Genomic DNA, 15,858 nt, shown 5'->3' on the forward strand with positions numbered 1-15,858 from the left:
GTGAATAATGAACTATTTCATTATTCATTATTGAATAATGAATAATGAACTATGAATAATGGACGTACTTCAGCCCGGTGCCAAATATGGCTAAGGTAATCTACTCATGGGGTATGAAAATTCTTAGTTTTTCGAAAAATCCAAAGTTTTGTAAACAGGAAATTTATAAAAATGATCATATAATTGATATATAATACTCTAGGATGATTCTTTAATGTGTCAGATTGTTTGGATACGTGTGATCAGATTGACCACACGCTTGGTCTTCTGATTCTGATCGTAAAACTTGTCATTATTGATTATTTGTGTATGTCTTATAACATGACCAAGGATACACAACTCTTGCATTCAAGGACAACTTATAATCAAGAACTATCTACGAATAACCCATTTGTTTTTGTTACCGGTAACAGTAAAACATGCATTGTGATGGTTCAATTGGCGAACGTTGACACCCCCCCCCCTAATAAAAAAAATAAAACACCTTAAAATATTCCTTCTCCTTTTGTGACGCGTAGGAACATAATTCAAAAGTTCTAATGATGTTATAGCACTGGGGTAGTTTTTAGGATGAATTGTCCAAAAATGATTTTTTTTTTCTGCTTGAGGTAAAATCTAATTTCTACTTTATCTCAAAATCCTTCATTTTGAAAAGCCGTCTTGTTAAGAATTAAAATGACCTCTTCAAAAATTGTATATGTGCTAATTAATGATAAAACTTATAAAATAGATAAATAGCTAAAGATTTCGTGGGAAAAAATGGTAGATTATATAGGGAATAACTGAAGCATGACTGGAGCGGGCCACACCCCACACCCCTTTTTAGGTTAGTCAGCCCCCGTCTCGTATCAAACTTATTACTTTTTATATTTCTATCTGTCATCTTGTTTTCATTAAACTTGACATTGACAAAAAAAACAACAGTACGCCTGATTGCTTTTTCTTCTGCTTTTTCCTATGGAAATTGCCACAGGGGTTTGTAAATACACTTCGTTGGTGAAGTAAAGAGTTCACTTTCATAATACATCTACATACAATTAAATCATTCAGGTATAGCATTTTATAGTGCATGGAAAGCCATATACTATATACAAAAATATATATGATCAATAAGACAATACATGTATATACATATGGGTTATAACTCCTAAAGGGGTCAATTGACTATTTTGGTCATGTTGATCTACTTGTAGGTCTTACGTATACTTTGCTGAACATTATTGCTGTTTACAGTTTATTTTTATCAATAATAGTATTCAAGATAAAAACCAACAATTGCCAAAAAATACTTAAAATTACTAATTCAGGGGCAGCAACCGAACAGCGGGTTGTCTGGTTCGTCTGAAATATCGGCAAAAAATCGAAATCTGATGAACATTTATATATCTTGTCATATAAAAGTTTTAGTTTCAGAGATATAAGCCAAATACTGTATTTTACCTTATGTCCTATTTTAAGACATGGTGGCCATGTTGGTTAGCAGATTCACTCGTTCATTACATTGATTTTTAAAACTAGATACCCAAATGATGATTGTGTCCAAGTTTGGTTAAATTTGGCCAAGTAGTTTCTGAGAAGAACAATTTTGTAAAAGTTAACAGACGCCAAGTGATGAAAATTGCTCACTTAGTCCATTGGGCCAGGTGAGCTGAAAGAATTCTTGTCTCAAATACAAATGTAGATTATCAAATACCTTTTACAATTATCCCCCCCCCCCCTTTTTAAATATTATTGAAAAAAATCTCGGAACATGCAGTCAAAGACAAGAAAACACATTACAACCTTACCTTTATTACCGCTGAATCTTCTTCGGTCCGTCCGTCCTTCAGGAGAAATAAATATCACCTCGGCAATATACAATGTACGATACAATCGATTAATATATTTTGTTCATATAATTTTTTTCGTTTACGATATTTCCACAGTATATAATCACTTACTTGCGGTGTGGTTAGTTTGAGAAGACGTTAAATCATTGGAGACTTCAGTTCACATGAGTTCATCGAACCGTTCTACATGTAGCTGATACACACGTGAGCTGTAGAGACTAAAAGTAATAAGGACTTTGTTTAGACCGTGTAGTAAGGTAAGATACATTTTACATCTTTTTAAGTGAAGTTTGTTCCATCAATGACTCGATCAATTTCTGTTGTTTAAATAGAATATGTATGCATAATCAAAAAAAAATAAACGTGTTTTTTAACCAATATAACGAAAGTTTTGGTATCTGAAATATTCAAATTAATTAATATTTTATTTCATACTGTCAATAAACATTATAAATAAATGAAGGCTTTGCAATATTTGATCATCTATTTATATCCCATTGTTTTAATGTTAATAATATGATCTTGATATCCTATAAATAACACTGTGCTATTAATGTGGTGTATTCATTCTACCAAAAAAATCGATTTTACTCATAATCATTGAAGACATTTCTTACGCACATGCAATATATATTTATCACTTGATTTTATTGAATGTTATTTTGGTCATGTCAAATATTATGCAATGTGCGTGGCTACAATATTTTTTTTACTGGTATAATCTGGATTTTGCTGGCTGTAAGGTTAAATGTAAAGTCAGACTAGGTTAAGATGGCATATATATGCTAGGAAAAGGTCATAGGGGTGAACGTACGATAGGTCATTTCATAAAATTATGTATAAATAACTTTTTACAATGGTTTTAAATAATAATATCTGACCTTCTATCATTCAAGTAACTAACATTTAATTTACAAGGTCTGTTTTCTAAAACAAAATTACACTTTATTTTTCACAAATTAAAACAATGATTAGAAAATAAAAATACAAAAAATATTTTTAGCATAGCTTGAATATTAGTTTGTGTATTTTTTCTTCGATCCTATTTTGTTACAATTTTTCTTTTCGCTATTTTGTTTATTTTCCAAGTATATCCCGATTCAAATGCATTAATCGTCAAAAAAGGGGGGGGGGGTAATCCCCGGACCCCTCCCCCCTGTCTCCGTAACTGCTCTATGATTCAAGTACTGGATGATGTGTGTTTTGTCAGAAACGTTTATATTTTAGTGAATGCCACAGTGCATAGAAATTGTAGGCTAGTGCCTTATTATAAGTTGATGGTTTTACTGTCTTAGTGTTTTGTGGTTGAGGAGGTCTGGGGTGGGGGGGGTGGGGGGGGGGGGGTTCCGACGGTAGGAACCCCCTTTTTTGACGATTAATGCATCTGAATCGGAGCATATAGTTGGAACCCCCTTTACTCTTGGTTGGGACCCCTCTGACTACCTCTAATTCTGGTATAATGGCCTACCTGGAGTATGTCTTAGTTTAGCCAGCTTTCAATAGTTCTTTTTAGACTTAGGGATATGCAAGAGTATTCCCCATTGTCCTCTGTTGACCAACACCTACGGGTCTAGGATATTAGTGCTATTAGCCATTTTAAAGGCAATGCAATATATTGTAAAAGACATGATATTTCATGTACAAATCATTTATAAAGTGAGTATGGTCTGTATTTAACTCCTAAAAGGACATGGTATTTTGAAGTTCAAAATGAAACCTGCCAAAATATACACATTTTATATCGGACATAAAGCAAAATTATCGGACAAAAAGTAAAACGGACAGAAAGCAACGGACAAAAAGCAAAAGTGTCGGACAAAAAGCAAAATAATCGGACAAAAGGCAAAACGGACAAAAAGCAACGGACAAAAAGCAAAAGTTTCGGACAAAAAGCAAAATTATCGGACAAAAAGCAAAAGCGGACAAAAAGCGAATTGCGGACAAAAAGCACCGTATCACCCCTCTTTTTAAAATGGATGAAACCGCCAGTGGAATATACATACATTTTACATGTAGATCATGATAAATACTTTTATAAATTGTTACATGGATGGAGAGTCTTAAATATTTGTAGTTTTATACTGAAAACGCTTTTTGCTGTGAAGTTAGCAGTATACTTAGATAAAAGCCTTACCTCATTATTGTTTTTACAGTACAGTTGAAGATACCTGGTAATGAAAAAGGGGGGGGTCATTATGAGGCAACGTTAAGAGTGGGATATGTTGAAATTTGATGAATTTACCTTATATATACATGTACTTTAGCCTCACAAGGGATCACAGATGCCCTTGACTCCTTCGTATATTTACCCCTGGAAATCTACTATCTCGATCTTAGTTTGGGGATTAAAACCCCATGCCGTGTTTAAATCTTAACAACAGAATATGGACCAATTGAGTAGTAGGCTTAGTTATTTCATCTACATTCAACTGTAATGTTATGCTGTTATTGCACACCATTGCCTACATTTCATTCGCCTGTCCGTAATATGCTACACAAGTAGTGGTACTTAATACAGTAAAGGGACGAATATAAAGCAGGAAGTTATAATTTAAAATGTATTGTAATTTTTTTTTTTTTTTTTTTTAAATTATTAATAATTGATATACTGTTATCTTCGTGCTTATGATTGCAGAACAAGAACAAAGATAAAGATAAGACCCAAGTTTCATTAGTCTATAGACCGTCACCATGGAGTCAAACGATAGAGTCAACTTTCTCAAAGGTTGGTAAACAATCATCTTACATTATAGTTCACAAAGCCAAACTCATTTTATGTAGTACAATACACAAACGTTTTAAATGCACATGCAGAATTTCTACATCAGACTGAGTTTATAAGGTTTCTCCACCCAGGTGTAAGAGAATGTAAATAAAGAAAGGTGCATGGAAACAATTAAGGGACGTTCTTTTGATTTTCGGAACGGTGGGAAAAGGGGGGGGGGGGCAAATGTAAAAATAAATGTTCGCGAGGAGAGAAAACAAAGAGCCTGCATAGCAACATATAAATAAGTATCCCTGCCCTCTCATTTCCCTATAAAAGGACAACAGATAATGCATATGAACAAAACAATTTAATTTCTGTGTCATTTGGTCCCTTGTGGAGAGTTGTCTCATTGGCAATCATACTGCATCTTCTTTTTTATTCGCAACCTACGATAGTAGAGGGGCATTATGTTTTCTGGTCTGTGGGTTCGTTCGTCCGTCTGTTCATTCGTCCGTTCGTTCGTTCGTCCGTCCGTTCGTCCCGCTTCAGGTTAAAAAATTGGACATGGTAGTTTTTGATGAATTAGAGGTCATACATGTATCAACTTGAAACTTTGTACACATGTTCCCTATGATATGATATTTCTAATTTGAAATTCCAATTTAAAGTTTTGACCCCAATTTCACAGTCCACTGAACAAGGAAAAAGATCGCGTGAGTGGGTCATCCGTGTACTATGAACACATTTTTGTTAGAATTGCTTGAGAAACTAGAAAAGTTCGGTCTCTTATTATTTGAAAAAAACGCTTTACAAACAAATGTAACAATGGTATCTGAACTGACAAATTACAGATTTACCAATCTGATTTATATACTGATCCTAGCGTGTCTAAGCTCTGTCAATCTTCCGTTTTTCTTTCAGTTACGATGATTATTATTTAAGCCAATGAAATTTAATCCTTCAAATTTTGGAAGGCGGGTTTTAATCCCACAAATTCAGAGGATCCCGGGAGTCCTCGAATACAGAGAGTAGAACAGGGTCTTTATAGATCATTGGAGGCAAAGCTTGGTCACGAGATCATTGGAAACAAAGCTTGGTCACGAGATCATTGGAAACAAAGCTTGGTCACGAGATCATTGGAGGCAAAGCTTGGTCACGAGATCATTGGAGGCAAAGCTTGGTCACGAGATGTTTATTTTTGTAAATTGTCCTCATTGACAAGCATTTTTTCCTCATTGACAAGCTATTTTTTTATTTTTACCTTCTTCCTATTTGTAGTTTCTCCCTCTCTTCAACATGTTTAAATAATTTTAATTCTCTCAAATGACGAATTTGATGAATGTTATCGTTTTGCTTAAAACTGGTAAATTTCTGTATAATACAGTAAGTAAGTAAGTAAGTAATTAGTTTATTACAGTGTCACAATCTAACATTATACATAATATATTATACATTAGATAAAAACAGCATAAAAGTATATTAGACTAGAACACACCCGTGATATCGCGGGTCCGTGACTGAATAAAGGTATATAACTATGCGCAAGACTTATTTTAGTATTGCAATTGTCATCTGATAAAGTCATGCCGATTATAAGATAGTAATCACAGTTTTCTCTGCTTTCAAATCTTTCTGTTTGAACCCGTCTAACTGGAACTTATCAATTATTGGTAATATTAATTATTTGGAAAACAAAAAGTCCTGGGATGGAGTATTTTTTTAATCAACAGCATTGTCCTTTATTAGTTATAAATAAAGTTGAATTCTTTGATTCGCTGTTTTACGTCATGCCCGCTTACAAATTGAAAACTGTACCTATACGCCTTATTTTTAGTATTCGTATTGTTATCTTATAAAGTCTTACTGATTAAAATACTACAATAGTTAACAATTTGACAATTTAGTAGTGTCAACCCTGTGATTATGACCCGTGTATATAGCATAATTTTATCCTGATTACACCGTTTGGTGGTGCGCCTGTCAAATGCAGAACGTACAGATAAGGTAATAGGTAACAGATGAATATACTATTGGTATCGGTATCGGACTCGACCCGGAACTTCTTAATTATTGGCAATATTAATTACGTGGAAAACAAAAGGGCTTGGAGTGGTATAATTTTTAATCTACACCTTTGTACTATATTAGTTATATATAAAGTTGAATTCTTTGATTCGTCGTTTTTACGTGATGACGGCTGACAAAAATTGGACCTCGTAATTTTAGTATTATAGATTCCTGCCTTAAAAGACATATGAGACACTTTTACCTCATGCACATTAAATGCATACACAAATTAATACATTTTTCAAAAGTAAAATTTAAAAATACAAAACAATAACTTCGTAGATCAACAATTTTTAACTTAAAAGTACAAAAAGGGTAGAATTGATTTAAAAATCTTAAATAATATGCTAATAAATAATAATTAAACATTTAAGTTCTTTAAACGTTATAAATTTATCTTTCTCCTCTTAAACATCAAATGCAATGTTCTAGCTAAAAAAAATGAATTTCATCACAGCTCATAATATATTTAAATTTCTCTTCTACACTCAAGATTATAAAAACATAGTTTGATAAAAAGGGTGAATTTAAAAGTTCCTCTCTCAAATCCGAATAAAAATTACAATTCATTAAAAAATAGTGTTCAGTTTCAATCGTATTTCCATCACAAAACTGACAAATTCTTTCATTTAAATGTGTAACTGGCTTGGTGTAACGTCCTGTTTCAATGGCGAGTGGTAATGAACCACAACGAAAGTTTGAAAAAGTTCTACGATAGTCTCTAAACTTGACGGATTTCACATAACTGCTTGGCTGCAGATTACTTTTATACTTTCTGAACGTCCTAAGTTTATTTCCATTTTCACAGTTTCGATCGTTATGCACATCGCGTAGCCAATTTTCAGCATCCATAGCGTTTAACTTGTCCTTTACAATATTAACTTTTTGTCAGATTGTCATATTTTGAGCGTTTATCAAAGAATTTAAGTCACTTTTTTTCAATAAATTAATACATTATACATAGTTTACTGTCTGTTCACTTCATTACTTAATTCTTATGATGTAATACTAGCATGTAAACTTATTCACAGCTGGTCCAATCAGTGACGAACATGTGAACTTACACACTAACGGTCATCAACATGGGGACCACCACGAACACGGACACACCCATGAGATAATGGAAAATCCAGGAACGTTTACTAGTCGAGACCAACCTTTATATCGTACAGACTGGAAACAGGTGATTTTCCAATTATTAGTTTGTACGTGGTCCTTCAAGAGACATACATGTACATGTATGATACAATATATGTTGCTGGTATTTCTGACTGTACCGGCAGGGTTTTTGTTATTTGTGGAGTATGATTTCAGACTCAATGTCGTAAACTAACGACGTTGCTTTCATTGACAGAACAATAAAGAAATAGGGGGAGGGAGTAAAACGATAAAATGAACACCATTTATTTCTTGTAGATTATTCCAAACGAGAAAAAAATATTATCAATTCAAATAAAAGTTTTATTTATCGTCGATACATTACAAACGAAGTACCACAAGCTATAAATGAGCTTTAAAATCGAAATTTATGAACGTATCAAATTTTTTGAAAAGGTTAAATCTTCCCATGTCACTAACGCTTATATCGAAACTATCCGGTGTATTTACATTCACGATACCCTTCCCGCTTAAGTTTTTATTTATGGAGGGACGGAGGCCTTTATCAATAGTTCCCCTTTGTTGGCTATAGGGTATGTCAGAACAGTGGTTATATCTTTTACCAATAGATATGTTAAATATTGAAATATTAGGTAAAAGTCTTCATCAGCTTTTTCCCGCCATTGTTTTAAAAACCTAATATCTCAAAAAGGAGTTCCATGACCTTTCAATATTTTCTGGTTTATTTTGTTCCTTAACCAACTCTTTCTGGTTTATAGTATAAATTTTAAATTCCTGTTTTTTTACATTTCAACTGAACACATACTTAAAGGTACATGTAACCTATGTGACCAATTATCGCTTGAATTCGCATCATTTAGACTCTGTTGGACAGTCATCTCAATATAGGCTATTATACTACATCTCCTTCAGTTTTTTTACATAACAGGACTGAATATATTATTTAAAAGAAGACATTTGACAAAATATTCCCATATCATTATTTTTAACTAATATACATCATTAAAAAGGAACCCCTAGTGTTGCTCGCACTTGAATATGTAATAATAATATGGCATACATCAAAATGGCCTGATTTCGTTTTCTTTTATCGTGAATACCTCAATTTAGTTCTAATTAATCAAGATTTATTTATATACACTCAAACACATGTTAAAAAGGTCATTGGTAATAACAAACTTGCTACACGTATAAACAATATATATATATTGGATGGAGAGTTGTCTCATTGGCACTCACACCACATATATCCTATATCTATATATGACAAAATGAACATAATTATGATTAGTAACAAATAAATGAATTGCAGGATGTTAAATTAAATCTTTTCATGTTCCTAATGAAATTATTAAAAAACATGCCAGGCTTTTTAAAGAAGGAAAAGTATTTTTTTATTCTTGGATGTTCCTTTGTTCATAAAAACACCAACATCTCAATAGAACTGTTTGTTTCGCTTTGACTTGTAAATATGCAATATAAATTGATCAAATATACCACCCTTTTCTGATGTATATTTGTTCGTTCTAAGGCACTAGATTTGAGAAACTAGTCCCAAAAACTGTCTCAAATGAAGGGGAAAGGGGAGGAGGGTTGGTTAGAGAACAATTAAACCTGTTAATTGAGTTTTGACAATGCATCAGATATTTGTCACTGCGTGAACGCCGGTTTTTATTTAATATGATTTCATCTTTTCATTATTGAGAGTTTTGAATTTAATCAAAATGTTTATAATGAGCTCCAGGCACATTCGTTATAACTAAACAAAATAACATCTTTATGATGATAAATGTTCCTGACATGCACAAGACGTGTATCTTAAACAAGAATACACTACTTTACATGTCATATATAGACACATATTGTTCGCAAGTGTATATAAGGCAAACGTTCGCTGTCTCCAGGATTAACCATCAAAGGCCGGTAAAATAGGTATCAAGAAAAATTCCCACAAAACGAGACCAGGATCATCAAGCAAAATTCAAAAGGGAATGTCTCTCGTCAAATAGCAAATTCAAAGGTTCAAACACACCAAACGGATGTTATCAACTGTCATATTCCTCTTACTAGTATATAAATAGTTGAATACATCAGAAGCTATATGACCATTGGGAGGTAAAACAAATCGCCAAACCCACCATTAAAAAATGCATGAACACGCCGTTTAAGAATCTTATGAAAATTCTACTAGACTAAGTATAACATTTTCAAAAGCGGACACCAAAACGTTGTCATTGGTTAAAATCTAGAAATTCGACCAATGACGTATATATAAAAAAGATGATGTAGTATGATTGCCATTAAGACAACTCACTACAAGAGACCAAATGACACAGGCATTAACAACTATAGGTCACCTTCAACAATGAGCAAAGCTTATACCGCAAAGTCAGCTATAAAAGGCCCCGAAACGACAAATGTAAAACAATTCAAACGAGAAAACTACCAGCATAATTTACGTTGAAAAAACGAACAGAAAACAAAAATGTAACACATCAACAAACAACAACCATAAAATTACAGGCTCCTGATTTTGGATAGGCAAATACATACAGAATATGGCGGGGTTAAACATGTTAGCGGGATCTTAACCAAAATTGTTTCAAGTTGGTGCATGGACAATGAGTTCGAGATTACCATAGTCCTTACGATTGTGAAAAGACGAACTGGAAATAATCAGATGGCATGTCTTTATTCCTTATTCTCCTTAATTCAGCTGAGACGTACTACTTAACAAGTTCTTTTGTTACAGAGAGCCTTTACAGTAGGAATAGGTGGTCCGGTGGGGTCGGGAAAGACTGCCACGGTACTTGCCATATGTAAACATCTCAGAGATAAACATAGTATATGTGTTGTTACTAATGATATCTTCACAAGGTACGTATACCCGCCTGTTACAGAAAGCCTTTACAATAAGAATAGGTGACCCAGTGGGGTCAGGTAGGGCAAACTAAAACCTTAAACACATCAAAGGAATGGAAACAACAGTCATATTCCTGACTTGGTACAGGCATTTTCATGTGTTGGAAAGGATGGGTTAAACCTGGGTTAATAGCTAGCTAAACCTCTCACTTGTATGACAGTCGACCATTCTGTTGGTACGAGACTTCAATATATGGAGTTTTTTTTTCTAGCTTAGGACATGGAACAAGAACATTATATACACGAATGTAGCTTATTGTCTACATTAAATGCTTCGTTACAAATCAGGGATATATAATGCATGTATTATGAATATGTTCCTGTACGTATCACATATCAAATGAAAACAGAAGATGTAGTATGATTACAAATAGGTCAACGTACGGCCTTCAACAATGAACAAAGCCCATACCGCATAGTAAGCTATAAAAGAACCCTAATTGACAAATGTTAAACAATTCGAACAAGAAAACTAACGGCAAAATTAAAGTACAAAAATGAAAAAAATAACAAATATGTTATACATCAACAAACGACAACCACTGAATTATAGGCTCCTGACTTGGGTCAGGCACATACATACAGAGTGTGGCGGGGTTAAACATGTTAGCGGGTTCCCAACCCTCCCCTTGACATTGGACACTGGTGTAACAGTACAACATAAGAACGAACTTTAAAAATCAGTTGAAAAAGGTTTCACTCATCAGATGGATACAAATAGAAATACATGACGGTTTCCGAAAATAATAACATCACCAGTAAACATAAAACGGAAATCGGTCGAGAAGAAAACAATTAATGTCACAATGTTAATCGTGACTAGTATAATATGTAATTTATGTACGAAGTTGTCTTTAATCAAACGAGACAACATAAAGTTTGTATATATTTCTTTTACCTATATTCCCTCCAAGTTTTCTAATTTTCAAACGAGTTCGTGCGCAATAATTATTCTAATGCCGAGATTATACGTGATTCGAATTCGATTCGCATTAACTAGTTGGAGTTAGTTTAATTCGCATTCGAAACATTTTACGTCCTAACGTCAATTCCAATTCGAATTGCAATGCGCGTGACGTCAAATTCGCTTTACTGTCCAATCGACGTTAACTTTTAAGGTGGTATGGGTGTCTTTCGCCATCTTGGATTGTAAAAAACAGAGAATCTAAGGTCCATATTTTCTATCAAATTAGCAAAATTTGATGCAGGAAAGCAGATTTTTAATGTGAATTTTCATTAAAAAGAATCAATTTACAAGAATATAACTTATAAATATTAATATTTTTTCAAGTGTAGATTATTTTTGGTTGTTTTTTTAATATTTTCAAATTGGCAATTTAAGGGGAGGTAACTCTAAAACAGTGCATTTTCTGAAGGACTCTACATGAAATTTTCCTATTTTGTCTTTTAGCCAGAAAAAACGTACGGTGACCCTATCTTTTCTTTTGATATTCTCAAAGCATTGTCTGAAAGCAATCTTTTCCTAATTTATTTTACAATTCTATCATTTTGTTTAGTTTCTATTCACAAAATGTTGTTTTTTCCTGTATAATCCATAAAAAAATTGTCATTTTGTCACAACCTGTAGCTTGAGAAAATGCGCGGTGACCTATCATTTTTATAATATTTTTGAACATGTATTAATAGATACTACATTTTGACAAAGTATGAACAAATTCTATCATTTTTATTTTAGACTCCCATACCACCTTAATTCGTATTATCAAAAGCGTATTTCTAATGCGAATTAGATAATTCGAATTAGAAAAGAAAAGTATGTGAACGCGATAAGCGAATTCGATTCGCATTCGATTTGAATTCAATTCGAATTAAATGTACGTGTGAACGAGGCATTAGTAGAATGTGTATCAATCGAAAACCAAAGAAACAAGGACATTTTTTTTAATGATCGATTAAAAAGAACAATATCTGCAAGATTTATTAGTTTAACTGTTCGAGACTCATATTGGTTTTAATTGTTCGACACACATGTTAGTTTACTTGTTCGAGAAATATATCAGTTTTAATTGTTCCAGACACACGTTTCGTCCTGAATATGCATGAAATATTTGCCACTGGACACAATCATCATATAAGGGATGTTGATTTTCAATTGTATTATTTTTAAAGGGAGGACTGGGAATTTTTAGTGAGAAATAAAGCTTTACCCGAGGAAAGAATGACAGCAGTAGAAACTGGTGGATGTCCCCATGCTGCCATTAGAGAGGTATATATATATATATAATTAGCTATATACATTTGTACTTGGTATACTATAAAATACAGGATATGGGGGTATCCATCGATAATACAAAATCAGAAAATGCGTAGCAAAGAAAACAACCTCATAAAGCATACGAACAGCGCTTTTATTCCTTTTTCGTCTCTTTTCCATGGTTGTTTCTGTAACATGATGCAATGTGTTATGCTTTCGATCCTATGCTAGAATGAAAAGCAAGGAGCATCATTTTTGGAAGTGTAAATAGGTCAATGACAATGAACATGTCTTTGATACATTTAACTTTTGTTTCTTTCTATATATTGATATATATGGACACAACACACAACACACACACACACACACAAAAAAAACATTTTTATATGCGCAAATTTTGATTTCCGAATACAGAAATGTATCTTGTAAAAAGGGAGGAAATGCAATTCAAAAACATTTATATTCCTATCAGGATTTTCTTTTTATAAGAATACTGCTCCTCACAAGGATATTTTATGACAATTTTGCATGGATACGTAGGGCTTGGTTTCTTGTGATATTTTTTATAATTTCAAAAAGTACCAATAAGACATATAAGAGTTATGCTCCCGCAGATACACAAGGAAACTTTTTAGTTTCTCTTCGTAATTTTAAAGAATATCTCAAAAAGTTGTACAGGCGCTATCATACAGAAGTTGTGCATCTTAGATGTCGATAGCTGAGTTTTATTTGTATCCACAATAGCGTCCTGCTTTATTTATGTATGAAATATTTGCCACTGTATGTTTAACCATGGAAGTAATATTTCGATATAACAAACAAAAATCAATAATCAAGATAGTCCTTTCCTATAATCGGGTTTTTTTTCGTATCTATTGGAGTCTCAGTCTTGAGGATTTTTCGCTTTATTGGTCTTTTTTTTCAATTGTAGTTTATTTCTAGCCTTTCAGTTAACTTGGCTTAACATGAGCCTTGCAATCTCATGTTTAATTAATTCAAACGTACATGTATATGAACAAGATATTATTTTCTTTACATATATATTTGTAGGACTATTCTTTAAATATGGCGGAAGTCCGAGATCTCACCAGAAAGTTTGACCCGGAAGTAGTTATAATAGAATCAGGGGGTGATAATCTGGCAGCGAATTTTAGCCGAGAATTAGCGGATTATATTATTTATATAATCGATGTAGCAGGAGGTGACAAGATTCCTAGGAAAGGTGGACCAGGCATTACACAGAGTGACTTGTTAGTGGTAAATAAAACAGATCTCGCAGAAGCCGTGGGAGCTGATCTAAAAGTAAGTGCAAAAAAGAAATTCTAAAATTAAAAGTATAAAATTTACAACTAAACACTTTAAAGTTATTAATTAACAGGGTCAGTATTGAAACGGAAAATTTGTCATACTTGGTAATATAGTGGATCTGTGTTGGTTCTTCTCATGGCTTGATTAAAATATAAACTCTACATAGATGCGTTCTAAAATCATTTCAAATTTATATGTCATCTTTTTACCCTGTATTTTGTCCTGCTTTTTAGCAACTGAACAATACTTTTAAGACAGGTTGGTTCTAGGGACATTCAATTGCTATTAACAAAGGCAAGCACAACATATTCTTATATTTGCCTTTAGTCATTAATAATGTATATGTCAAAACAACTTGCCATAATCTCTATTTATAAAGGATTTACAGACCTTCTAAAATTTAAACTGATCACATGCACGAAACACGCACAATCAATATACGGTGAATGCACGATGCAATCATAGAAGAAGTGTTGTAGTGTACTCAATATATAACATGTTGTTGATATAATTTTTTGACGGATATTTTAGGTAATGGAAAGGGATGCAGCTATGATGAGACAAAGTGGTCCAACTTTATTTACTCAGGCTAAAAACATGGTTGGAATTCCAGAGATATGCGACCTTATAATGACATCATATAAACAGAGTGTCAAGAAATCAGCTTAAATAGTTGTACGATGTTACTTTATACATGTATGAACGATGAAATTGTTGATGGGGAAAGTACAAAAGAGTGAAATTGGAAATGACAGATAAAATGATAATTGATTGAAAGTCGAATAGCCTTGACGCAAAACGGAATTTAACAAATGTATTCATGTTAACAGTGTGGAATTTATTTCGCATAAAGCTAACACTTCTCTGTAAAAAGATTAAGGAAAATGTATAGGACTATACAAAGTGGTATATGACGTCTTCTTGGTCTATAAGGGACATTGAATTGTCATGTTAATGTTTGTTTATAGTACTATTATGTAGATATAATTAAATCTATATTCAATGAAATCCTTTGTTTTACCGGGCATATGTTTAACTGCAGATTATTAACCATCTTTAGAAATATATCCCATAGATGACGAAACTTGCATGCAAGGACTGAAATACTTTTGCAAATGATCGTGTTATACCGATTATCGCATAAGTCGAAGTGCAAAAATACTGATTATCGCAGGTGTCAAGGTGCAGATAATACCGATAAATGCATAAGTCGAGGTACAAATAATACTGATTGTCGCAGACATGTCAAGGTGCAAATAATCGATTACTACATATTTTGAGGTGCAAATAAAAAAAATCCTGCTTGGAAATAATTAGAATAGCCATAGATCTAAAGAAGTTAGATCAGGTTCATTACTGAGTTATAATGTAGCATAGTGTGTGTCATCGTTATACTTTTCAAAGTTCATATCTAGACGCAATTGACACGACAAGAATATCGACAATAAGATATCGAACGAAGGAAACATAATAACTGTTTTACTTTTATCATGTGTGGACTTTTTATAGATTGCTTTATGGTTTTGTCTTGGGTCATTGTTGCAGGCCGTACGGTGACACATAGATGCTAATTTCGATGGCATTTGGTCTTTTGTGGAAAGTTGTCTCCTTGTCAATCGTAACTCACATGATTACAGCAAAGATTTTTACTAGTTTATATTCTGTTGTAATGAACAATACAATTAAGAATA

General features: G+C 33.0%; 2 protein-coding genes across 4 annotated transcripts in view; one reads left to right on the top strand and one right to left on the bottom strand.

Moving 5' to 3' along the window:
* The window catches only part of LOC134693519 (urease subunit alpha-like), an 84,962-nt gene extending 82,909 nt beyond the window's left edge, over window positions 1-2,053 (bottom strand). Inside the window, exon 1 of one of the 2 annotated variants that reach the window (XM_063554356.1) lies at window positions 1,941-2,053. The gene's annotated coding sequence lies outside the window, so the exon portion shown is untranslated. Of the gene's footprint in view, window positions 1-1,787 lie in introns of both variants that reach the window. The other variant, XM_063554357.1, reaches the window with a different exon arrangement.
* LOC134693520 (urease accessory protein UreG-like) lies at window positions 1,936-15,175 on the top strand. Of its 2 annotated transcripts, none has more exons than XM_063554358.1 (7): window positions 1,936-2,086; window positions 4,457-4,554; window positions 7,635-7,786; window positions 10,475-10,599; window positions 12,775-12,871; window positions 13,910-14,161; window positions 14,699-15,175. In XM_063554358.1, the coding sequence occupies exons 2-7, from the start codon at window positions 4,521-4,523 to the stop codon at window positions 14,834-14,836; spliced, it is 798 nt and encodes a 265-aa protein (XP_063410428.1). In that variant the 5' UTR covers window positions 1,936-2,086; window positions 4,457-4,520; the 3' UTR covers window positions 14,837-15,175. The 2 variants fall into 2 exon arrangements, with proteins under 2 accessions (XP_063410428.1, XP_063410429.1); XM_063554359.1 differs by having other exon boundaries at window positions 1,978-2,086; window positions 4,465-4,554.
* The last annotated feature ends 683 nt before the right edge of the window (window positions 15,176-15,858 follow it).

This window comes from Mytilus trossulus, chromosome 12 (genome assembly GCF_036588685.1).
Source record: "Mytilus trossulus isolate FHL-02 chromosome 12, PNRI_Mtr1.1.1.hap1, whole genome shotgun sequence".
NCBI classification, from domain to species: domain Eukaryota; kingdom Metazoa; phylum Mollusca; class Bivalvia; order Mytilida; family Mytilidae; genus Mytilus; species Mytilus trossulus.